General features: G+C 39.9%; 1 protein-coding gene across 1 annotated transcript; it reads right to left on the bottom strand.

Annotated features, from left to right (window-relative positions):
• rad50 (RAD50 homolog, double strand break repair protein) lies at positions 1-26375 on the bottom strand. The gene is made up of 28 exons (XM_069669378.1): positions 26334-26375; positions 25510-25643; positions 25214-25297; positions 24906-25057; positions 24592-24777; positions 24267-24471; positions 23796-23924; positions 22897-23062; positions 22504-22562; positions 21748-21882; positions 21343-21549; positions 20067-20249; positions 19792-19949; positions 19517-19692; positions 19110-19347; positions 15596-15785; positions 15146-15272; positions 13370-13563; positions 13152-13262; positions 12788-12880; positions 12568-12681; positions 11710-11837; positions 11394-11495; positions 10986-11108; positions 2507-2592; positions 2268-2410; positions 2046-2179; positions 1-746 (listed from the first exon to the last, which is right to left on the bottom strand). The coding sequence occupies exons 2-28, from the start codon at positions 25636-25638 to the stop codon at positions 560-562; spliced, it is 3939 nt and encodes a 1312-aa protein (XP_069525479.1). The 5' UTR covers positions 25639-25643; positions 26334-26375; the 3' UTR covers positions 1-559.

Raw genomic sequence — 26375 nt, 5'->3', positions numbered from 1 at the left:
AAAGTGCAAAGTATGGAAACATAACTGCAAACAGCAATAGTGCATTGATTCTTTAAAGCACAACAGATCCTTTTGTTGTCATTGCTGGGTCATCACATGGCCTCTGAAAAGACTACACAGACAAGTGCAAGTCTCAAACTGTCTTTAATGTGTTTTGGATTTGTTGGGTACATTTGAGAAGTACAAGATAAACCACAAATTACTTCCTTCCTGTGGATTAGGAGAATGTAATATTGTGTATACCATATATTTATTTTAAGCTACTGAACAGTGACAATAAAATAGAACTACATAAATGCAATTAATACAGAGATTAAATTAAATATATCTGTGTTGCAGACTACATATTGCATTATGGTATGATGCAAATATGGTAACTTTAGAACCAGTAAATAGAAGTGTCTTGAATTCAGATTTTTTTTCTGTTTCAAAACCCCCTAAAATATTGTATTATACTGTATTTAACTTAAACCATGGAACCTATTTGCTCAGGAAAATGAATGCAGAAAGATCAAAAGTCACTGTGCATTTCCAAAGGAGTTCAAAGAGTCATTTATCATCAGTGGAGGTAGGATGAGAGGGAGGTGATGCTGCACTTTGTGATCTCAGAGTTCTGGTCCTGGTTTTTACGGATGCGGTAGAAGTGCTCGATGTAGCTGGAGCGACCCAGCAGCTCCACAAAGTCCTCGTCGTGGGTGATGATCAGCAGCTGGAAGTTACGCTGGCGAGAGCGGCTCTTAATAATTCTGAGGAGACAGACGTGAGATTTGTATAGTTCACACTTTGTTTAGATTGTAATGATTCAAAGGAATATAGTGCATATGTTGTGAAGAAGGAAACTCAAATACAGAATACTGTTTGCAGATGTTTTTTACGGCTAATTGTTACATTATGGAAGCCTCAAAAATCTGTGTTTAAAAGCTTTTAACTTTAAGAAGACTTTTTTCTTCAAGTTTCAAAATAAGACATTCAAACCAGGCAACACAGTCAACTGTCATCCTGCAACTCCTTCGGTGTGCACTATAGGTGTTTTTTCGACCAAAAGTACCAGGAACTTTTAGTTCCAGGAATTTTTAGTTCCAGGAACTTCTCTTTAAGGAACTAAACGGTTCCTGTGGCCCATTGTCCTTTGCGTTTCTACAGCGGCCTAAAGTCCCGGGAAGATTCTGCAAATCAGGCCAATGACGAACAGAGAAGCAGTAAAAATAACTGCACTACACCGCCAGTCCAGTAGGTGGCAGTAAGAAGAAGATGAAGGCCATACAACAAAGCTACGCCATAAAATGCGATGAACGGGCTGGTATCATCATTTGTGCAACACTACAGTTAGCGTGTTAGCATGGAGGAGATTCAACTTGTGCTGTTCTTGAGCGTGCTTTATTGCATTGCAAATGGATTCATTGAATTGATGATAACAGTGAGCTTGCAGCTTCAGTCTTTTAAACATGGCGGGTGAAATAAAATGCTGCGAGTACTCGACCAGTCAGAAGCGATCAGCACTGCAGGCCCTGCCCTGAAAGTTCCAGGACCTTTGGAAAGTACTACCACCGGAGGAGAGACTTTTCAGGGGGTGAATCAGTTCCTGGGGAAAAGTTCCTGCTGTCGAAAAGCACCTTATGTCTGACAATCAAATATGTCCAGAACTAAACTTTGCATGTGGTTTGTTGCAATATGCTCACTGTTCAAATTTTGAGAGGGAGGAGCAAATTGTGGCTGCTGATATAACTTCTTATGTATAGAGTATAACCAGTCACAGGCTGTCTTGGACTTCCCGGTTTATATCTTCTCTTCTGACCAGTTTCTAAAGCAGCACATCTTCATCAAAGCAGCCTTTTGCATTTTCTTAGTGCAGAGCTTTAATCAGATCTATTTTTGACGGTGAAAGATTTAGGTCGATCCTCACTTCTTCAGTTCTTCTTCAACGGTCTGATTGAAGAGTACAACATGGTTTAACTGTTACAAGCCGCTTTAAGTTAAGGGTTTGTTAAAGCAGCTTGTTGTCACAAGTGAAAGGGTAAAAACACTGTTTGTGTGTTTGTACTGACTCTACGAGGGCGTGTGCCAGTGACTCAATGTTGTCTCGGTCCAGGTTGGTGGTGGGCTCATCCAGGGCCAAAATCCCACAGTTCAGACAGAAGGTCTCCGCCAGGGCTAGACGGATGATCAGGGATGCCAACACCTAGACACACATTTGACAGTTACAAAATTTAAATAAAGAAAAAGACAACAACATCTACATAAACTCTAGCTAACTAGTTTTCTGGTACCTTCTGACCGGCACTGCAGCGCCCTCTCATATCCAAAGCTGTGTCTCCTTTCACCATCACCACTCGGTAGTTGTAAACCCTCCGCTTCACTCCAGCAAAGGCGTTCTCATCCACATCCGACCTTATCTCCACATACTCAATATCTGGAGCAGGGGAAAAAGGGGAAAATGCTATGAGCGTGAGAAAAAAAACAATGCACAAACAAATACTATAGATAAATTACGCTTTCTATTTTGCACCTTGACCCCTGTAGGTGCTGCGCCATAGGTCCCTGATAATCTTGTTGATCTCATCCATCTTCATGCTGTGGAATTTCATGATTGTTCTGCAGAAAACAAAAAGACAAACAGAAAGGTTAAGACCCAAACACTGGACTCGATGTTGTGTTTACCTTCCCAAAAGTCCAACACCTGCTGGACATTGTTTTGTTGCATGTCATCAGGTGCCAAGCTCAAGACAGACACAGACTCATGATTAGGAGGATGCTAAAATGTACATCAAACTGTATGAAATGATATACTATACAGTAAGATTAAATCATACACACCTAATGCTAAAGGGCCCAAAACCTGCATTCTTTCTTACTGCTACCAGGGGGCAACTGCTGGTTGCAAAAATAAGTCAAATTGTATAGAACCAGATAAAAAAATGACACTACTTATTAGTTGTTGTATTACCCTGGCAACAGTAATAACAGGTAGTGAGTTTATGGTCAAAATTATTTCCTAATACAACATGATATTCTTTTTGTAAATAATGGTCGTATTTAGAGTACCACTGAGGATAAAGCAAGGTTTGTTTAAGGGCATGGTTACCTGGGATTGTCAAGTCACTATCACAGCAACCAGTCAGCCAGCACAGAGACTAATACCTCTTTCCCACCAAAAATAGCGCATTGACGTGGGATCAAACTCGGCGCCAACAAATTTGGAACCATGTTCGACACGGCGGAATTTCTAGCTCAGATGACAATGCGCGTCATAGCATTGCACCGGAAAGGGGTAGGAGATTAGCGTGTCGACCCGGGTTTTGTGTTCCCATCATTGCCGGCGATAATTACCCGCGCCTACTGCGGAGTCATTTGACCCGGGTCGGAATGCCGATTGTAGCCTTTCACACTAAGGGTTTTTTGAGCAGTGGGAAAGGGGCTTAAAGAAATGCGTGTCCACCTTCTCGCCCAAATATGGCTCCAAAAATCAAATGGCAACAGCCAAAATGCCAACTTCGAGGCTTCAAAGCGGTAGTCACCAAACTAATTCACAGGTGACATAATAGAGGCTACATCCACAGTCACCATACAATTCCTAAAGAGGATATGAAGCATTTCCTGCGTTGGTACTTGCCTATGTGAAGCACATCTATATTAATACATGTAAAGTACAAAATAAAACTGGTGTCACAAATTTCCTGGTGAAAAATTAAATATCCAAATATAACTTTAAATGTAACCAGTATTTATAAAAAAAAGGGAAGAACAGAGGTTTGTACTGTTGCTGGATTTGAGAGCCAGTTGAAACTCTTTGGTGGTTCAGTGATCCTAAGCAGACTGCACCACAGTGTTAACACAAACATGCACACATACACACTTTAAGGTTATTTGAACTAAAACTGACACAAGTGGATAACCATCGCAACGTGCAGTTGCAAACATGTGCGCAGGCTGACAGACATCCAAAAATAAGATCAGTCTGATAATCTGATCTGCTTTTGAAAAAATAGTGACACCATTTTGCTTTTTTTTCTATTCTACCAAATCCTAATATAAACCTAATATTGGTACGGATATATGTTGATATGAAAGACAAAAAGGCAGCCAAGTGGATGTTGCTTTCCGGCATACCAAGAAATATTTGGTCTGTAATCTTGCAAAGTGACGAGAAACTCGCATGTGGTTTGAAAATAAAGGAGTGATAACAGTATGACCAACAGTGCTTCTTCAGAAGCCCATATATGGTGAATAAAGAGATAAACCATAATGAAAGAACGACAAGACAGGAAACATACAGCTGCCCTATCCATCCATCTGACTACCTATATCTTATATACATAACTGGAAGTGGCTGATGGCTTCCTATTGCAATAGTAGAAGACTCAAAATATGACATGACTTTATCATGATCAGAAGAATTGTTTATATCTGCTCTGTGGATAAATTGTATTTGTATCTTAATCAGTAATTAAAATTAGCTTTAGTGGTGTGACAAATCAAGTTAGTTATGTAGTACTGAATCATTGAATCACATGTTTTCTTGCTGAGCTGTACTGCAGAGATAACCTTCCAACGTGGTGATTTCATACTTCAATCTGCATACAGACAGGAGGTGGAACAGCTGGTCCTCTGGTGCAGTCAGAACCACCCGGAGCTCAACCCGCTCAAGACTTTGGAGGGAGGCAGCAGAGGATGTACTTCCTGCGTCAGGTCAGAAAGTTCAACCTGCCTCGGGAGCAGCTGATCATGTATTACTCCGCTATCATCCAGTCTGTTCTCTGCACATCCATCACTGTTTGTTTTGGATCTGCCACCAAACAGGACAGGAGCAGACTGCAATGGACAATCAGGTCTGCGGAGAGGATTATCGGCATCCAGGACTTATACCGGTCCAGGGTCAGGAAGCGGGCAGGTAACATCACTGCAGACCTCTCACACCCCAGTCACAACTGTTCTCCCCTTCGGCGGGCGATATAGGACACTGTACGCCAAGACATCAAGACGCAAATTTCTTTCCCCAGGCTGTCACTCTGAGGAACAGCTAACTTAATCAAAGTGTCAATTGACATTCTCTTGAATAAATGTCTGTTAAGTCACTATCCATCGCCGAATGAGGTAACACAACGGTGATTGAGCCTATGGCCCACTGATGAAAGACTTTGCATTTGCAGTATTACAGACTGATTGTCTGTGGTGACACTCACAGAAAAATTCACAAGCGGCGCGCTTTCCATCACCCAGCAGTGGTTGGTCTGCCAGAGAGGGTAGGCGGAGCTAAGTGGCTGCTTTTCCGGTCTCTGCAAGTGTTGCGAGTAAACAGTAATCTACTATGGCTGAACAAACAAAGAAAAGATCGACGACTACAGATACAACTTCAAAAATAAGTGAAAATCCAAAGAAAAAGAAACAAATTTGACGCTCAGATGAAGGCAAACAGTCTAACAAGGAAAGTGATCGCCAGCAAGGAAAATCACGAGTTACAACCGGAGCAAACCATGGACGTCTGGTTAAATTGGGAAGTGTCCCCCTGCAGTTATCGTTTATCACCATTAGGTTGCGCTCAAGAGAACAAAACTGAAATCTTCTAGATTGTCAGTTTAAGTGTTGTTTGAATGTCCATTGAGAGTTAAGAAAAAATGGAGTCAAGTTCCTTGTAAGTGCCCACATACTTGGCCAATAAAACTGATTCTGATAAATCACTACAGTGGCTGTGGCTCAGAGATAGAGCGGGTTGCCCTCCAATCAGGTGGAATCATGAAAGTCAGTGGTTCAATCCCTGGCTCTGACAGTCAACATATCAAAGTATCCTTGGGCGAGATACTGCACCCAAAATTGCTCACAGTTTCATGGCCTGCAGTGAGTGATTGTTTATCAGTTGCCTTGTAATGATCGGGTGAAGGTTGGCGTGTACTGTAAAGCTTAAGTGGTGGAAGACTCGGAAGTCGGTATATAAGTGCCGTCCATTTACCATTTACCTTTGGATGACACTTACTACACCTTGCTTATTATCTTGATGACATTTGAATGATCCATTGTCCAATGTCCAATGGGATACCTGAGTTTTATTGCCAGTTTACTGCAACTAAACCTGACACTACTATTTTCTGTGACAATACTAAAGTAGAACAGAAATGTAGAAACACCAGAGACCGTATTTGGTTCACACAAAAAGAATAACTAATATCTCTCTGACCCAGTACCCTGGTAGCCTCCTTCGAGATCTCATTTTAAGACAAAGATATGTTAGTTGACCCTCGCGTCATTATCTTCAGGGCCTGAATGTATTGTGCACACATAACAATTTGTTGCCAAGCAAGTGACTGAGGCAGTTTCACATTCGCTCACAAATCAAAACATCTCACCATGAAACCATTTTCTGTGCATTCAAACTGAAACTGTGACCTGGGTGTATGGTCTGCAGGAAGGCTGTGGAGGCCTGCTCCACAATCTTGATAACTATGCAGACATGGACGCATTAACTAACCCACACATATGGGTTAGCGATGCCTCTGCTCTCATAAGATTGTATCTGAAGATACTTGTATCTAGCTGAGATCACGTTTTCTTACTGAGGCTTACATGTGCTATTTTGTCTGTTGTTTGTATTTAATTCTAAAAATAAAAATTGCTAGCTATGATGATGATGCGTATTGATTTGGATTTTCTCTCTGAGTGAATGCACAGAACGGATTTGAAAAAGAAAGCCAAGCTAAGAGATAATGAGCAGTCATAATAATGGCCTTATAAAATAGTGAACCATCTGTTCTGTATTTGCAATCAAACTCTAACCTCCAGAACAGTTGTTCAGCATTTTACGATGTACTGACAGTCATTGTGTCCATCCTGCTGATAATTTTCCAACTACTGGCACTTTTTTAATCACATAAACCATCATCTCAAATGTAAAACCGATGCCACATTACAATGATGCTCATGATAATAATGTGGGCATATTTCTAGGAAACTAACCTGATGTTTTTGATAAAATTTCTGCCCGGAAGACTTGCTTTGAAAAAAGCTTAAAACTTGAACAAAAGTTCATTCAATGTATATCATGTATCCTTTTGCTGATTCTCTATTAAAAACAACTTATTCTATATATATTGTTATTTTGGTTAATTTCATTGGGGCTGCAATAAAAGAGCATTTTCTCAATTGACCAATCTGGTGATTATTTCTACATGAATCAACTCATTTAGTGTTGAAAAATAAATAAATGGTTTCTACCAACTGCCTAAAACACAGTTTACATAATTTTTTTGCTTGAAAAATGACACAATGAAAAATGACTCATATTAGTTTCACACTGATTTTCTCTCAATCAACCAATTGATCTCATCATTTATGGATAATTTTGGATCTTAAATATATTACAATAAATACTGGATACTGGAGTTTACACTACAGCTACACTCTACGTGTCCGTCATTTAATTACCTCAACACGTTGTAGTGCTTTGTGACAGAAGATAAGGAAAAAGTTCAAATACATGACTGACGTGTTTTACTGTGTAAACTCTTTACACCTACACAGAGGAAACTCAACCACACCAACATGTCATCCTCTCACCACCACGATCGTCATCCCTTCTTTGCTTTGTTGTAAATGAATATGCAAGACGTGAGTGAGAAGACTTCCTTAGAAGGGGTCTCGGAGAGATGCAGTCTGATGTAACAAAACAGGGCACTTCAGTTGCTCTCCCTCATTACTGTTAGAATCAGATCTTCTTGTTTCTTACATTTGTAAGATAGGTTGTATATTTTGTATGTATTCTAACAAATAAAGTTCATATATCATTTGATGTATTTTTACCTCCCTAATCATCTTCACACTCTTATTCTGGAGACAGACAGAGAGTCGCGTCACTGGAGGTCCAATATGCTCCATAAGCCGCCATTGCGATGTCGCAACTCTCTCTCTACGGTTCTAAAAGTACTGTCACTCAGTCAGTCAGTCACATACAGGCCCATGTTTAGGGCTGACCCCGGCAGTCAGCTAAAAATTTAATACTATTAAATTTCTATTTTAATTGCAATTGCTCACTCAGTTATCAAAACACTGATAAAAAACAGTTTGTCCACAATTCAGACATTTTAACTTGTTTAACATGAGCCAGATCTACTATTACCGTAAAATCCAGAATATAAGAGGCAGTCTGTTTTTTGAGGGTATCCCAGAGGGCTAACAAAAACGTGTATGTAAGTTATTTCAACAATATTTCACTTTTATTTTGAACACTTTTGAAACACACACACAAATTATAGCCTACCATCTGGTTTCGCCATGTGGAGTTTGTAATCCTGGTAGCTACCGGTGCTATAGTTAAGCTCAGCCTACTGAAGCGTTGATCGTCGTGAGGATGGCGGCTGCACTGGCAATTATGGCGGTGCATGTCCGGGATGAAGTTTTAGCTAGGTTATTAGCCATCGTCTGGATAAAAGACCGTTACACAATAAAATACCTCTCTGCATTTTATTCTGGTATATTGGTTGGACCGGTATGAAGGACGTGGCCCACTATTTAGATGGAAAAAGTGTGTCTCATATACATAACTATTTTACAGTAATTGCTTGTTTGTGACTTCGAATCTGATCCAGTTCAGAATTTATTTATACCTTCTTTTGCTTATGCATCTCCCTCTCCCCCAGTTTCATTTAGAACAGGCCATACTGCTGACAGCTGAGGAGGTACATTTTTTTTAAGACTGCATTTGTAGCATTTAATAGCAGTAATAAAATGTAATGTAAAATATTTTAGCTCTGATCTTTAAATGATTAATTTAGTGGTATACATCGTTACGGCCGCCGCCATTCACCTCCCCGTGTGTGTGTGTGTGTGTGTAACTAATTATGTTGGAGTGTGTTTGATTGTGTACATTTGTGTAGCTGGGAGAGTCGTGTATCCGCTAGGCTGGAAATGTCATTCACCTACACGGCTGGCTGGAGGACAACTGATTGGCGTCAGCCCAGAACGACGCCCAATCAGAGGAGAGTACTGCCGACTTCCCCTTTAAGGATAATTAAGGATATGGCCAGCTCGTCATTCGGGGTGCAGCTTTGATCTTGCTATTGTCAGAAATTGTGTACGTTTTAAGCAGAACTAGTTATTTGTTATTCTGAGGCACTCGATTCTGATACCTGGACTGGGCCAGGGATAAGATTAGTTTACTTCTCATATTACACACACACTCACGTTTCACACTTTGTGACACTTGGTGCAGGGGTGCCGTTTCATTTGTTGTTTGGTTTTATTAGTCTAGTTTAGTAAGTTAGGTTTCAAGGTAAGTTAAAATAAATATAATCATGACAATCGAAGCTGGTGTTCTATTTTTTTCACACACAGCTACATCCTCGGCTCAGTTATGGCAGTTCTAACAAACTGCAGGTCAAGTCTCACTGTCAATTTAAATCTAACGACATCACATTGACATATGTTAGCATTAAGCTAATGCTATTGTTACCAACTCTGCGCTCCAGAAGCTTGAGATAACATTAGCTTCACAAGCTCCAAATACTGCAGCCAGCTGGTTTGTAATCATGAAACTTCTTGCTATGAGTTGACAATGCTAATCACTGCACCACCATTCCATCCTCAATAGTGATTAGTAATAACATTAGTAATAGGAACCTTCCATCTGATAATCTTTAAAAAAGCCCACTAGCTACGGGGAGGTAGAGGTGCAAGACTTGACATCACTGTTGATTGATGACTTTCTAGCTAACAGCATAAAAAGACCTTGATTGATTCAATGACCTAATTTCAAATGGCCTGATAAGAAAGACAACGGATGGATGTCTCATAACAAGAGAACTGCCACAGATGGTTTGACAAAGGCAGAAAGTGCTTAAGTTAAAAGTAGGTCAAACAAACTGCAACTTGCCTCGAACAAAATCAAACTCCGAGGGAATTTCAGGAATTGATCTTATAAGTGATTTTGATAAAAGGGAAAACAATATTTCAAAACGTTTTTATGCTGTATGTTCCCAGTTTGTGTTTACAGGAGGAAGAAAAGCAACAAAAAGTAGAAAAAATGGGCTCAGATATACCATGTGTCATTTCATGCTGAAATCATTCATTTACATCAGTTTCACTTTGTGTCCCTGTATGCACGCATGTAAACTTTCTTGGGTGTATCTACTGTTAAAGTAAACGTCTTTAACAGTAGCTGAAACTAGAATGAGCCTCTGATATTTGTGAGGAAATCGCACTATAAAGAGGGCGTATAATTGTGATATTGTTAAACATACACGCACCGGCCACTTCATTAGGTACACCTGAAAAATCTAATGTAATCCAATGCTCCAGCTCAGCCATAAGATTTGCTTTGATGTTGCCTGTAATCAACAGGCTTTTTTCTAAGCTGTCATAGAGGTGTTAATTCAATAATACTTCAGCATCAAGGTCATAATTGGTGGTGGAGCTGTACTGAGCTGCTTTATATTCGAGGTGTTTCTATTCCTCTGGCCTCCTCATGTATGTAAATAGGGAGGATGAACAATTAGAGATACATCTCAATATAATTTAGTTCAGTACAACACCACCTTTAAAGAGTTTTTCGCTGGTTATGAAACAGACTGAAATTAATTCTGTTTACTCTTTATGACCTACAAAAGCAAACCAGGCCATCAGTGACAAGATTGATTATTTCTATATAGTTATTTTTTCAGCACTTCAAGGACAAAATCAGCAAAGAGATGAGAGTTATGACTTTGTCCACAGGGGGCGCCAAAATCAACACAAACCAAAAGTTCCTCACAGGAGATTTAAGTACGGCCTCAGTAATAAACATCATTGAATTAACACACTTTCGACTCTCAACAAAACAAAAGTCAACAAAAACTAAACTTCATAAAAGCCGTATTAATGGCAGTGCTGTTGTATTGAACTGCATTAGATTTTTCAGGTGTACCTAATGAAGTGGACGGTGAGTGTATATGAACTGGAAATGTGATGTCATGCTGACATTCTCAAGTATCAAGTTTGTGTGTACATGTTGGGGCAACACTTACTGATCGAGGGCCTTGTAGTAAAGATCCAGGTCTTTAATGACCAGCTCGGTGGTCCTCATGGTGATCATCTTGTTTTTGTAGCGCTCATCAGCTTTGTCATACTGATCTTCTCGCAGCTCTTTTCTGAAAGAAATCCATTAAAATGAGTATTATATTGTATTTTTATAATAAAGTAGGGCTCATTAGTAGCAATAAATACTGGATACAAACCAGTGAGAACATGAGGTGATAAAATGATTTGGATTTTTGTAGTATGTTTGAATTAATGAATATTGTTTTAATATATTGTTGTGAATATTGTGTTACATAAAGTATCATACTGTTTTGTCATGTCTGCAGGCAAACATATTCTATATGGGCTCTCACATAAAGTATGTGAAATCATATATCCTTAACAAGATATATTACCTGTAGTGCAGTATCTCCTCCTCGAAGCCTTTTTGACGACCCACTGCAACACTGCGGTTCTTCTTTAAGTCTTCCAGCTTGCGTTCCGCTTCACGTCGTTCTCTAGAGAACCACAGAAAGCGGTGAGGTGAAAACATTGTGGCTAAATTCTAACATAATTACCTGACCACAAGTAACCTTTACACATTCAAGTGTGACACCACCAAGTTAAAAAGGATATTCTGGCTGTCTCGACCTGTTAGCTTCTGAGCAACCTGGTTCCCTTTCTCAAATGTATTGATCATACATATGATGGGTATTATTGTAGCACTCTTACTGGCGTAGCTGCAAGACCTGCATGTTGCCCATGTCTTTCATAAGAGCTTCACGTTTAGCCACAACCTCCTTCAACTCCTCAACACGCTTCCTCAATGTCAAGTTGTCCTGCAGCCAGCGCTCCTGGACCTAAGAAAGGGAGAAAAGGGAAAAATGCTACCATAACATTCGGTGTAAAGGACGCACTTTTAATACTTTTTTCATCTAAAAAATGGGCAGCATCCTATATACCGGTGCGACCAATATACCAGTATAAAATGCAGAGAGAGGTATGTTATTGTGTTACAGTATTTTACCCAGACGATGGCGCTATCTGGTTGTTAAGTGGTGACGTCACATCTCCGCATTAAACTGTTTCCAGGTCCAAACTGCTACAACGTCTCCTATTTACAATATGCCTCAGTGCTGTTTTCAACTTGACTGTTGCTTAAGTCGTGTGTGAGGTGTTGCTTCACGGACATGCACCGTCATGATCACCATTGCAGCCACCACCCTCACAACAATCAACGTTACCGCAGACCCCCAGCTACCGCCAGCTTCAGCACCGGGAGCTCGCAGGATTGCAAACTCGACATGGCGAAAACAGATGGTAGGCTATAATTTGTGTGTGTTTTGAATTAGTTTTAAATGAAAATAAATTGAAATTGCGATTTATATTCCGGATTTTACAGTAATTGGTGCTCTACAGTTAAATATCATAAAGCACAGTGTTTCATTGCTTAAAGGTTCCAAAACTGGACTCAATTTCAACAGTAAAATTAAGTGACTAAAGCCTCGTACAGACCAACTAGTAAGATGGTGGATTTAATTTACAACTTTCTTTAAAAAGTTGTAGAAAAAAGACAAAATTAGGTCGTACCTTCTGCGTGTCTATGTCCTGACGGATGTTTCCCATCTCCTTGTTGATCTTCTCTTTGTGCTTCTCAGCTTCATGGAGCTGAGTGTTGGTTTCTTGAAGTTCTGACTCTTTTTCCTGCAACATGTCAATAAAGTTTTAAGAAAGAATACGATTACCTTTTCAGATAATCATGGAGGAATAAGACAAATAGATGTATCAAGCATAGCTGACATCACGTTACCTCTTTGTATTTGTCTTTGCCATCATCGACATATTTGTTGATGTCTCTTTCCAAGGTGGTGATCACCTTCACTCGCTCTTTAATGGCATTGATCTGTCAGTGATAAAGTGTAAAGTATGATTAAGATCAATCATATGTAGAAGGCAAAGTTAAAACTCAGGAAAGAGAGAGAAAAAAAAACAAGAAAGCACAAAAAAGTGAACTTTCACATGTACGTGTTCAAACAAAAATAGTGTGAGAGAAAACAAGGAGAAGAGGATTAAATCAACCATGTCCAGTCTGCAAGAACAAAACAACACTTCCCCCCTATTAAGTACATAGAAACAGTAATGTGAAAGAAAGACAAAAGTGAGAGTGTGTCTACCTTCTCCTGCCCCTCTTCCTGCCTTTGCCTCTTGCGCTCCACCAGCTCCTGCTTCTCCTGTTGCAGCTTCTCCAAGGCAGCAGACAGAGGGGACAGCTGTTCCTTCGCTTCCTGTTTGGAAACACAAGTAGGAAAAACATGGCAAATTTATTGAGCACGGACTCCTCATCGGCATATTTCAAGAAAAAGTGTAAATAAACAAAAACTATGAAACGTACCCTGATGTCCCTGGTTAAAGACTGTATTTCAGTGGTGAACTCGACGCACTGCTCCTCCAGCTGCTGCTGTTTCTGCATATCACTGCTCAGCTGCAGTTTCTCTGCTCTCGTCTCATTCACAGCACTTTTAAGAATCTGAATCTGATCCTGCTGGTCCTGGATCAGCTTACGTTTTAGCTCCATCTTGCTGGAGGCTGCAAGGACACGGTAAGTCACACACAGGCAAACAAAACTTAAACCATCCATCTGACTCCTGATGCGAAGTCAAACAGCTGAGGACCAACAAGTGATCCTGAGTGTGGATGTTTTCCAAAGCAAAACCGAGGAGTATCAGAATACAGTCATAGTTGAAAGATGATGAATAATGTATTTTGAAGTTTTTCATTGTAACATTGGTAGGGACGATAACTTTGTTTATCTATTTCTTTTATTTCTATTGTGTGTGTTAGTGTGTTTGTGTGTGGGGGGGATTTAATCACTGCTTGAGACTGAAACGTTACTTTAGCGTATGAACTGTAATCTCTACACCTTTTTATCTACACCTCAGTGACTAGTATTTGTAGCAGTAAAAAGGTTTTATCTTTGTTTTTATCCACATATCCGACGCGTCTCGGGACAGATAGCAACTTTTGAAACGACACCATTTCATGATGGCCCATTGTACCTAAGACGTTAGGACAGCAGTATTCATTTCTATATTATCTAAAAGAAATGCACTCAACCTGGGAGGGAGGGAGAGAGACAGAGTGCATGCATATGGACGGCTGGGACGCGGCACAAAAACTAGTCATCTGAGAACGAGACATGTAGTCACGCTGTATGAGTTTCAGTTTAGTGTTATTGAACAAAACTGTAGACTGGAGTCCTTGTTTACAGTGACAGACTGAGTGACGGCTTTATCATATGAATGATTCTTCCGCGGTTTGAAAGTGCAACAGTTTGGTGTGTATCATATATTAATTATAGGACAAAATTATTGGTGGAAAATTCAGTAACTTCTGCATATTGGTAGGGTCATGTCCCTTCTGTCCTTACCCAATTCTACACCCTAAAGTCATGGTATCGAGATTAGCTTGTAGAAAAGTAAAAAAACCTCTGAATTTGGTTTGTGGACTGCCTGCTGTAAAACAGAAATGAGAATGTGGATCATGTTGATAGTTTCTTGAGTGTTCTTAATACTTATTCTTAATACTTTAAAGGCTTACTATGCGACTTTATGTGCAGCATTGTACTGCTGCAGGCTAACGTTAGCATACTTTAGTTTACTATGCATGTTGCTACAGCCTCCCCGCTAGCATGGTTTATCACACAGAATGACCGTGATATGATAACGCGACAGAAAGCTAAGCAAGCGTAACAAACAGTGAGTTAGCTTTGGTCCCTAATGTTACTCTAGTATGCGTACATGAACTCGCATGAAACGGGAACACAGAGCCGTCCCGTCAATTTAAACAAAGAGCTGAGCACAATAGACAGAGGGGGTTCACTCTCTTTTTAGGAAGTTATTTTTTGAGGATATATTTACATGGGACATACTTGATTTCGGATATATTAATGTGTAAAATGTTGCATATTAAGCCTTTAATACAGCAATTCGAAAGGGTTTAAATCGGCCTGTTTACTGCACTGTTAGGCTGTGTGATACCTTTGGCCTCGTGTGTCAGCGATTAAGTGCAAAGATGAGTAAAATAAAACTGATTCATAACTGCAACAAAAAACGCAGAATGTATATGTAAATGGAATTTCCCTCTCAGTGGGTGTATGATGTTATCTTACTGGTGTCGAGCTTGTGCTGAGTTTCTTGTTTCTCCTGACTGACTTGCTGGATGGTTCTGCTCAGGTCTACTCCCTGAAGTTTGGCTGCATACTGAGCTATTTTCCTCTCCACCTCTCTGAGGTCCATCTGAAAAGAACAAAATACAGAACATATAAGGGGAGAAGGAAGGTGTAAATACATTCCTTGGAATTTGTCGTGTTACAGTGCTGTTTCTTAATCACCAAGATTGCTCAAAAGATGCCAACTTTATCACATTTCTTGTACATTGCTGCTTTTATATTATAAAAATAGAGAAAAGACAAAAAAGAAAGAATGTTATCCATTCTATCTGGAGGAAGTGGGATCGCAAAAGAGAAAGGAAAGACTCAACCAGGAGCAGGTTGTTGTTTCGAGTGTGTGATGAGACAACGGTGGACAAAAAAACAGTGAAATAGACAGAGGGTTAGTACCAGGTATCTGTCCATGAGAGATATGTCCTGCAGGCAGGCCTTGGCTGTTTCCTCCTCTGACATCAGGGTGCCAAGCAGAGTCTCCTGCTCCTCCACATCTCCCTTCAGCCTCTCAATTTCTCTGTTCACTGTCTGCAGGCGGTTTCTCAACTCAGGCAGCTCCTTTTCCTCAAACTGTATGATGGACTGCCTGGACAACAGTAAAACAATAGAAATACACTTAACATGTACAAAGGATAAAGGTGTATGTTGTCATTTATTTAGAAAACGTCACACAACATTATGTCTTCTTTGACTCTCTGTAGTTAAGATATTGTCTGTGACTGCACGTGCATGGGTAAAAGGGGAGTTAAGACTGACATTTCAATACACCCAGACTTATCTCTATTTACAGATTCTACATAGAAGTGTAGATCCCATCGGCATCATCTGACAACGATTTAGCTTCTCATTAATCTCTATAAACAGACATCTGCAGCACGTTCAGCTAACAATCTGTTCTAGATCTAAAATTCAACATGAGATAAATTCCCTTCACGCTGTGTCACAAAAGCTGTTCAGCGTTCAGATTTCCAGACGTCCTCAAATGCATCAGAAATCCACTCAAAACATTAGCATTTTAAAAGTAGTTTTCTTCTCCTCTTGACAACAGACCTGACAAAGCTTCATTTTTCCTTTGTACTAATCTGCATCATGATGTTGAAATTTCGGCAAAGGTAAGACCCGTTGATTAAAGTAAATCGCAAGATAAGCGTTTTAACAGTTTAAAAGGCAAAACATTTAATTAAAGAGTTTAGAAAGTCATGAAATTAATAAATAGTGATCAAGCTATAACTATTTTAAGGTTTTCAAACTCTCTCCAACTAACGGAGTTGACTGACTTCCCTTTATTTTCTTAAGGTATTTTATGTTGTATGTCAAAACAATCAAAAGAAGAACAACTGATACAAAGATACAACTTTGTGCTAATGACACAAAAGAGAAAGCTCAAAGTGGTCATCTAAAGGAGATTATATTATTTACTTGAGCTTACTGTGCCCCTGAACCAGAAGGTGGGTGTTTACTTAAGTACACAATACTCCAAAGATATGTTTTGGTTGCAGGCATTTTTGGTACAAAAACAGTAATACATTTTGTATTCAATCTTTGTACTTGAAATGTTCAACTGCTCTTAATATCTTCCTCTTGCTGACAGGTAAAATATAACAATACATTTAATGTCAATACAGGAAGCTGCTGCTGCTGGTTCAGTGCACTGTCAACTGTGGGGCTCTGCTCATGAAAAGACAGTGGAAACAAGCAGACAAAAATCTCTAACATATGACAATCTAGCTCCATCTAGTGGGAAACATGTTGTAAAACCAACACTCTGCTCTACCTCAAAAAAGGATGTTAATCTTTATGCTCTAAATCTAACACACAATATTCAAAAACCTATAAACAAGCAGCTTTGTACATAGCTTTTGTTTTTGATTGTAAAAATGTATAAAATCTAATCGGGGGAATATGAGTTACTGAATGATTTGTACTTAACACAGAATCGTACACACTCACATGAGTAAATGGTGTAAAGCCTGAACACTGAGCAGAGCACACAGAGTGGAGCTGATGAAACTAGTTATGGAGAACTATGAAAATAGATTCTGAATTGTCCGACCGGTAATACCAGATTTAATTAGACTCCAAACACAGCATTAGTTTTTTTTTAATTTGTTTGTACTTCATGTTTCTTTCATAGCATGTGTTTATTTTCATGAATAATATTCAGTATAACAATAATGGTACACGGCTGCAGTGGTTTGGAAAGAACTCATCCTCCTGTCTCAACATGCCTCGCTGCTCGAATGAACGCAGCAGATTAAAGCTGAATATCTATTTTTAGTGTGACAAGTACGTCCACAGTCAGCTGTGTGCTATGATTGTGAGAGGGGATGGAAACATTTGGGATCCTTTTTGACAGTTTTGGGTTTGCTGTTTTTTGCTGTTTTCCTCTGGATCATGGATAATTCATGTGCTCTAGTGCAAACCTCTCAAAGTGGGAGCCATATAAACTAATACAGATGATGCTCACACTTTTTAAAATGTGTTTATAGACACAACATATGGTAGGACATCCTGAACACACCTCATGTCTTAGTCTTCTTAAGAGTGTGCTTAGATCCTTCTGCTGTATATTATGCCTCTGCTACCCTGTAACAGAGCCAGCCTCATGACTGACTATCATGTTTTAGCCTGATGAGTCTGTTTTGAATAATTTTATTTGTTTATCAAGCAAAAATATCACACATTCAAAGGTTCCAGCTTCTCACTTGTGAGGATTTGCTGCTGTTTTAGTTTTATAATGATGTAAATTGAATAAACTTCAGTTCTTAAAGTATGAAATAGTTTAATAATTTACAGACAAACCTATAAATACATTAAAAGGGCCATTTTGCTGATTTTCAACCTCAGTCCTATCATGCTATTATGGGGAGCTGACGCCATTATGGTAGAAAAAAATGCATTTTCACTCTGTGCCTTTGGAGGACGCTATCCACTTCTCCAATGGGCCCTGGGAAACCTCCAGGGAGGCCAGGGAGCTTGCTAACCTACACTTCCTCAATCTAGGACGCCCGCCTCCGATGTCATATCTCATTCTAAATTGTCAGGTTTGAAATGTAGACTGCAGACCTGAAGATTTTTTAGACGATATATATAGCCGGTATAGTCTCTTCGTATTTAGGATTCTGTACCGCTCTGAGCCATTGCCTGCAGCAAAAATGGCAGTATTTCACTCCAGCGTCTCTTGCTGGGCTGTTCCTTTCAGAGGGAGGGGCGCATTGCATGCTGGGTGTTGCAGGAATGTAGAATGGGTGAAACCACAAGCTGTTTATGAAACTTTCTCTACAGCTATGGCGCCAATTTCAAATATTATTGCTTCTATCTATTACAGAGAACAACAGCTTTGACTGACAGTGGCTTTTTCCAGGGGCGAGTTGCTCCTTTAAAGTTGTAATCTCGAAGATCTCAGTTTCGTTCTCTTTGGCAGCACCTATAGCGATAAATGGTAATTGCATTGAAATCCAGCCGCTTAGCTCCTACCCTCTCTGGCAGACCAACCACTGCTGGCTGATGGAAAACGCGTCACTAACTGGGCGTCACTTTTGATTTTTTCGCGAAAGTCGCCACCGACACCCAGTCGGTAATAATACTATATACTGCAAATGCAAAGGCTCTTATCAGTGGGACATAGGCTCCATCACCATTGTGTTAAGGCATTCGGCAATAGATAGTGACTTAACAGACATTTATTTTAATGAAAATCTTCAAGATTATTACTTCAATGTGAAATACACATACTAAATGATCCTTGAGAGCAAAATGGCCAAAGTCAAAGTGTGGTTTCAATTTCAGTGTTTTTTTGCGCATGTTTCGGCCTGTTTCAGTATTGATGGTGCTGCACTCACGTCTGCGCTTACATGTGACATAAGTAGTTGTGTGAATAATATAAAAAACTAAAACAGTTTCACAGTACCTGACAGGCCTGAGAGCCACCATATCATCCCTCTTCCTCTCCTTCCTCTTCAGGTCCTGCTCTGTGTTTTTCAGCTTGTCTGGCACCAGCCGCAGTTTGGACTGCATGTCACTGATGACTTCCTGCAGATCCGGCTCTGAGGGGAAAGTCCGCTGGCACACAGGGCAGCAGGGCTCTCGCTCCTCTGTTAACTGGCTGATGAACTGAGTGTACACTGCTGTGGCTCCAGCTAGCATGGCTGTCAGAACACAGATGGAGGAGGAGGAGGAGAAAATACATTTATCACATTTTCATTTGTACTACACCAAGTTAAAACCCTACTACCAATACTAAAACTAGGTCACACAGAAGTACGTCTACACTACTAATTCATTTCTATGTTAAACTTCCTATTTTGAAGCTTTCACCTCTTTGTTTGGAAACCTTCTCCAGGTCTTCTTGCAGTTTGCTTAGGTCCTGCTCCAGATCCTGACTGCCACACACATTGAAGAACTTCTCTTGGTCGTTTGCTAACTGCTGCTCCTTCTTCCGTACCTCAGCAGCAATGTGGCTTTTATTCTGCTCACTTGATGCCAGGTCCTTACTGAGATAAAGAAAATCATAAAATAGTACAAGTCCATGAAACAGAAACAGATTCCTCTTTTATTTTGTTGGAGCTTTTTTGTTGTTAAATCTTACTAACTTTAGTTTTGCAAGTCTGTCCCGGGTGCTGTTGATTTCCTTAGACTTGGAATAGATCCAGTCCTCCAGCTCTCTCTTGTTGGGAAAGTGGCCCAGTAGTGACACCAGATCCTCACTGTGACGAGACTTGATCTTTCGTACCTGCTCCTCCTTCTCTGTCTGGAGGAATGAGGGGAAGAGAGGAGAGGAGAGCCAAAAGTGGGGGGGGGGAAAGGGCGTAAGATGAAGGTAAGGAAAAGCAAGACAAGAGATGATTACAGAAGGGTTACACATTACCTTATCCTTGTTCAGCATGTCCACCTGCGTGCGTGCAGTGGTGTGTGTGTTGAGCATCTCCATCTCTTTGTCGAGCTGTCTCTGGGCGCGGTCAAGTTCAGCCTTTTCTCTCTGGAGCTCCACGACCTCGGCCTTCAGCTCATCCACGTTGGAGCTTTGCACTGCACTCTGCAGCTCACGCTCCTGAAGGGGAAACACACACAAACATACTAAGTAGTACGATCAAAGCAGAGGGAAAATAAGGATAAAAGGGAACTGCTGTGTTTTAACTTGTAAACTTATTCCTACATTTCCCTCGGGATCAATAAAGTAAGTGAGTAAGTAAGTACTTTAGTAAGTAAGTACGTCAGTAAGTATGTAAGTCAGTAATTTAGTACGTAAGTAAGTACATAAGTAAGTACGTTAGTGGGTTTGTACGTAAGTAAGCAAAAACATAAGTACGTAAGTAAGTAAGTACATACGTACGTAAGTAGGTAAGTAAATACATAACTAAGTACAAAAGTAAGTACGTGATGAGTAAGTACGTAAGAAGGTACGTACGTAAGTAAGTATGTAAGTAGGTACGTACGTAAGCAACGTACATAGTTGCAAGGTTGCTAGTTACAAATAAGTACATGAGTGAGTACGTAAGTAAGTAGGTACGTACGTAAGTAAGTAAGAACGTAAGTAAGTACGTAAGTGAGTATGTGAGTAAGTAAGTACATGAGTAAGTAAGTACGTATGTATGTAAGTAAGTAAGTAAATATGTAATTAAGTACATAAGTAAGCATGTGAGTAAGTAAGCACGTAAGTAAGTAATTAAGTATGAAAGTACATACTGGAATAATTAACCAACTAAGTAAGTGATTAAGTAAGTATGCAAGTTAGAACGCAAGTTAGTACGCAAGTTAGTACGCAAGTACGTACGTCAGTAATAAAGTACATAAGCAAGTAAGTAATTAAGTAAGTATTTATCTTTCTGACCATCTATCTATATCTGAGTTCCATTTAATAATAAATTCAGTTGTTTATATGTTTTCATATAAAGGAAAAATAAAAAAGACGAAAAAATAACAAAAAAATGATACCAAAACTTTCATGTAGCTGATCCTTAATGCAGCATTTTACAAACGTATGTATTTCAAAAGCAGTAGAGTGTAGAAAGAAGCGAGTAACTTAAAGATAACAATAACAAAACAACAGGCACACATGCTGCTATACACACTAACCACTTGTTGAAATTCACACAACCTACAAAATCCTTATTACAGCAACAGTGTGTGGTGTGTATGCTCACCGCCTTGGCCAGTTCATTCTCCAGTTCCTGTAGTCGACTTGATGAACCCTCCAGCCGCTGCAGCTCTGCCCTGATGTTCCTCAGCTCTTGCTGCTTCTTTCCCTGCAGGTCTCTCTTCAACTCCACAGTTCTCTCCAGGCCGGTCTTCTTGTCCCTCATTTCATCGATGGACTGCTGCTTCTGCTGCTCCTTTTCCTGCAGGTCCGCCTGAGTGGAAAGAATAATGAGAGGAGGAATCAGGCCCCATGGCACACTTACTTGCTTACTTATCTGATTTTCAAAAACGAATTGAATCAGTCCTGACATTAATAAAGGGAACATTGTGTCTGTGGAATAAAATAGGAACAGGATGATGGTGAGAGGTGCTCAGCCTTTTTAATTGTTATCAAACAGAGGATTTCTTACCAGAACCTGACTGACTGTGTCTTTCTCCTGCTCCAGTCTCTGTGTGACGTGGCGGTTAAAGCTCTCGAGCTGAAGAGAGGTGAAAGGAGGTCGGTCGTAACCCTCCATCTCCAGATAGGATGACAAAGACCGAACCTAAAAAAAAAAAAGAGATATTATTTATAGATCTACTTTAACCAACATGTTTCAAAAGACATTTGTGAGTCATTTTCAATTTACTTCACACAGGTTTCGTGGCCTTTATAAATGTTAAAATATTTAGTCTTTAGTTACTGGCCTACGTTTTGAGAATTTAAAAGGAAATATTCATAAAACAGCGTTAGCTTTGTGCAGTGGAATTTGGCCACCCCTTAACGGACCATTCGCTAAGTCCCGCCCCCTATGTCGAACATCTTTCCTCTTAAGTTTTTGGCTTCAGAAAAGCGAAAAATATGACACCCCCCTCTAAACTATGAGGATACCTGCTGTCTTCCTAGCAGATTGCATATGCACACCGTTTCGGCATTTGTCTTTGTTCTGAAAGCTTTACAGGCCTCTCACGCCTAGTGACGGTTGCCAACGTAGGATTGGACAGTGGCTATTCAAGGGAGGGGCTTAGCGGAGGGTCAATTACATTTGTTCAACTTAGAATAAGTGAATTTGACTTTCAAAGGAGCAACAAGTAGATATTGTCAAAAATAAAATGTGCATCCCTGGCAAGAAAGGTGTGTTTAGTTTTGTATTACAAGTAAATAGAGGTATATTTTTCTGCCAGACCTGGGAGTCCCGGTTCTTGATGTTTTGAGTTTGACGATCAGCCTCGAGCTGTAGGCGACCTGGGGGAAAAAAAAGAGCAGCTAATTTAGTCTTTCAGAAATGCCTCTCATTTATCCAAATGTATGTCCATCATTACTTTTATTCATCATTGACTTTGTCCTAAATTTCTTCCTTCCTTTATTTTGAAAGAACAGCCTGGTATCCAGGATTGATTCTAATGTATGTCAAAAAAAAATGTTGCAACAATGTGGAACAAGGATAGAATACATTAAATTACAGAAATAGGTGTTAGATATGCAGTCAAATCTGGGGGAAATGCTATATTAGACAAAGTTTTGATAATGATAAACTACCTTCATACGTAGTCTGGTGTGTGTGTGCGTGTGTGTGTACCTTGTTCTACCAGGAGATCAGCTTTCACTCTATTGAGTCTCTGACACTCGCGGCCAGCTCTCTCCAGCTCCTTCTGGCAGTCCGTCAGCCTCCGCTCCTTCTCCCTCACCGTCCTCTGGTGGTTCTGGTAGACGTCCTGAAGCTGCTCATCTGAACCCTGGAACACCTGGAGCATACACAGTTCACAGGTTTAGAGTGGCTCTGAAGCTCAGAGGGTACATTGCAGCAAACTGTCAGGGTCAGAATTTGACACTACTGGGGTCTCTCTTCCATGATAAAAATAAATGCACCAACGGATCTTTGAAATTAATCTGGATAAAAGGAAGGACTATAACTACTATGCAACAGAAAACAAGGAGTAACTGTGGTTATAATTCATACTTCTTCACTCAAAGCACCTTAAGTTTCAACCATGATTTGTTATCAAACTCCTAGAAGAATATGTGAAGAATCAGCTGCTGACACTTCCTCTGTCTCAAACAAAAACAAATGCTCTTCAAACACAAAAAAGAAACACCAAACTGATAGAAGGAAGAGTTTTCTGGCTCCTGCCGGGGAGGGGATCAGAAACATCTAAAAAGCATTCATATCAATACAGGCCTGTGATGAACAATCTCATTCACCATCTGCAGCCATTCTCTTAGTTCCCATTTAGTGTAATGACACTTCACACAGAGTGGAGGCTGGAGTATTATTAAGCAGGTGTTTAGCTCAACAAATTCCCAAACAGAGAGGCAGAAAGGTGTTTCCCCTTTTCAACCTCATCATCTTTCTATCTCATTCTTTTGTTCAGCCTTGATTATCCTGCTCAACACCAAAAGCTTAAATTTACATTTTCCATCATAAAATTGAATAAAACACAACATTTTACGACATGTCTATGTTCAATTTTCTGTTACCTGTTCCATTGTTTCCTCCAGCTCCTTGTTGTCTTCCTCCATCTGTTTCTTCCTGCTGTCTAAAGCCTTGATGTCGTTGTCCAGCTTCATCACTTTCCCCAGTTTCATGTCAATGTCGTTCAGTCTTATCTGAAAATTATCATAAAAGTGAATCAGTAACATACAGTGTGCCCTACTCTTACATGCTTACAGCTCAGACTGCCTTTATGTTTAGCTTAAACCACATGATTTCAGCTGCCGGCCTTTCCAGTTGACTTAATACCTGCAAGTCTTCTTTTCAGACATGCAGTACATACTACCACTGTAGATGCACTTTGATACCAATATGTAGTGCTGGATCTTATACGTCAAGCTTATACTTTATACTAAAAACCTGAAGAAAAGGTTACCAGATATAATTTGCATTTGGGAACAGAACTTCATAAACCATCATGCATTTGCGTCGTATTTAAACTAAAAATATCAACACACCTCCAGTGGATCGATCTGGTTCTCTATCTGCTGGACGCTGTCTTTAGAGGTCATCAGCTGAGCCTCCTTTGTGGCCACAATCTCTCTAATCTGCTGGGCTTTCTCCTTGTTCTGCTTTAGGTAGCGCAGCTCCACCTGACACTCTTTGACTGTGTGACTCTGTTTGAGACGCAGCTGACGCATTGTCTCCAGCGCTTTGATATACCTGGGAGAGAGATTTAGAGTTTCCCATTTTAATGGCGATGTCTGAATGATTTATGAAGGTTTGTTTGTTCTTTTTAAGTAAATGTTATTAGACAACTATAAAAGATTGAGTTTAATTTACTTGGTTGCAGCAAAGATGGAGTCAAACTTGTCTTTGAGTGCTTTGCCTTCACAAAGCGGCCAGTTAGACTCTTCTTGGTGACAAAAGATGACATGATTCAAGACAGGCTTCGACACACCAAGCGATGAAATCATCTCCCGATCCAGCTCACCACACTTTGATGACAAGCTCACCTTCTCACCGTCCCTGGATGAATGATAATAGAGGTCAAGTATGAAGAAAGGGGGTCAGCATACATTAATATCAGTTCAGCAAACTATATTTTTTTCAGGATGAAACTATCTTGAGTAAAGGAATTTGAGACTGTAACTTACTTTACTCTGGTAATGACCTGCTCCAGACTTTTAAAGGAGTAGTTCTTTGCCTTCTGAGTGCAGGACATGGAGCGATGAATCGTCACTTTCTCTCCGTTAACGTCGGAGAATAGGAGTCGAATCTGTGCCCGCACATCTGTCTCATGGGCATCCTGGAATTCAAAAGTCATAAATTGACAAAATAGTTTTCATCCTTAAAACACATAAGAGATCAAAATGCAGCTGCACCTGTGCATGTGTGCAGAAATAGTAACATCCCCTATATAACCAGTAATAAAGTGTTGCGAATAAAGACAAAGCAAGCTCACCTTTGGATCATGAACAAAAGCACCTCCTTTTGATCCAGGGGGAAGTTCTCCAGATGTTGCATACTTAAGGCACTCAATAATAGTCTGAAAGCAAAAGATTCATATCATACATGAATCCAAAAGTGAAAGTTGCAGTCATCATTTTTAATTATCTTCTCCAACAAAATATGAAGTAGAGAATAAATAATAGACAACTTAGCCTATTCCCTTAAATGTCATCTCAAGGTACGTTCTTGTTCATTGATTACAGGTCATGCCTCACAGTCAGCCGTTGCTCTCAAAACATATTCTCATACCGTTTTCCCGGCTCCATTGGGTCCAACCAACACAGTCAGAGGAGTGAAGAAAGAGATCACTTGTTTGTCTTTATCCTCAATCCCAAAGCTCCTTACCCCGAGGATGCTCATCTTGTCTATTTTTGACATTTTTGCTGGAGAAGAGAAGAAGAGAAGGAGAACACAAGTCAGCAAGTGTAATAAAAAGCAAAAGTTGTGTTAAAGAATTTCACTGTGAGATCAGGTAAAGGACAAATTGCAACAGATGAATAATACTGACTTGTAATTCGATACCAAAAAAATAGCTGCAGCTTTAGTCTAAATTATGTCTGTATCATGTCATCTTTACTCCCTGTATTGTACATTAAGTACACGCTAATAACCAATTCTGGACATGCAGCTGTTATCGACATGTGATAAGTTTGCAACTGTTTTGCTGCCAGTGTATTGCTGGTCTTAACATTTATCACGTTATTGAAGTTATTTAGCATAAGAACTCCAAATTAGCTAGTTCATATTTTATAGACGGTATACTGATGATTAACAAGCTAATACCTTTTAATGTCCCGGTGTTATTGGATTGATAAACCGTCTATTGGTTTGCAGAGTGCCTTATGTAGGATGTCTGGGAGGCCACCAATTAATATCCCACACAAGTTAGCTAGCTACCAACTTACCAACTCAGCGGGCTAGCTTACAACGTAAGTTTGGCTACATGCCAAGTTGCATGTTTCACAGTAACAGACTCACTGACAAGCAGCATGCTCTGCTGTGGTGTCAAACAAGAACATTTTTGGTAAATAGATGTAGTCTTAAGCGGAAATAAAAACATTTATCTAACTCACCTCTGTATGGTGGTTTGTTATGGACGAGACGTGAAGGTACGG

This window comes from Semicossyphus pulcher, unplaced genomic scaffold, assembly GCF_022749685.1.
Source record: "Semicossyphus pulcher isolate SPU_LCO1_2020_fin unplaced genomic scaffold, fSemPul1.0.p SCAF_10, whole genome shotgun sequence".
Lineage (NCBI taxonomy): Eukaryota > Metazoa > Chordata > Actinopteri > Labriformes > Labridae > Semicossyphus > Semicossyphus pulcher.
The sequence above is the reverse complement of the archived record's forward strand: the minus strand, read 5'-3'. Positions and strand labels throughout refer to the sequence as shown.

Excerpts from the sequence above, each read along its gene's own strand:
- rad50 (XM_069669378.1), bottom strand. The coding sequence starts at position 25,638 with ATGTCAAAAATAGACAAGATGAGCATCCTCGGGGTAAGGAGCTTTGGG. Across the intron at positions 23,063-23,795 it reads TGGAGGAAACAATGGAACAG|GTGTTCCAGGGTTCAGATGA; the intron begins GTAACAGAAAAT and ends TGTATGCTCCAG. Across the intron at positions 21,883-22,503 it reads TCAAGAACCGGGACTCCCAG|GTTCGGTCTTTGTCATCCTA; the intron begins GTCTGGCAGAAA and ends TTTTTTTTTTAG.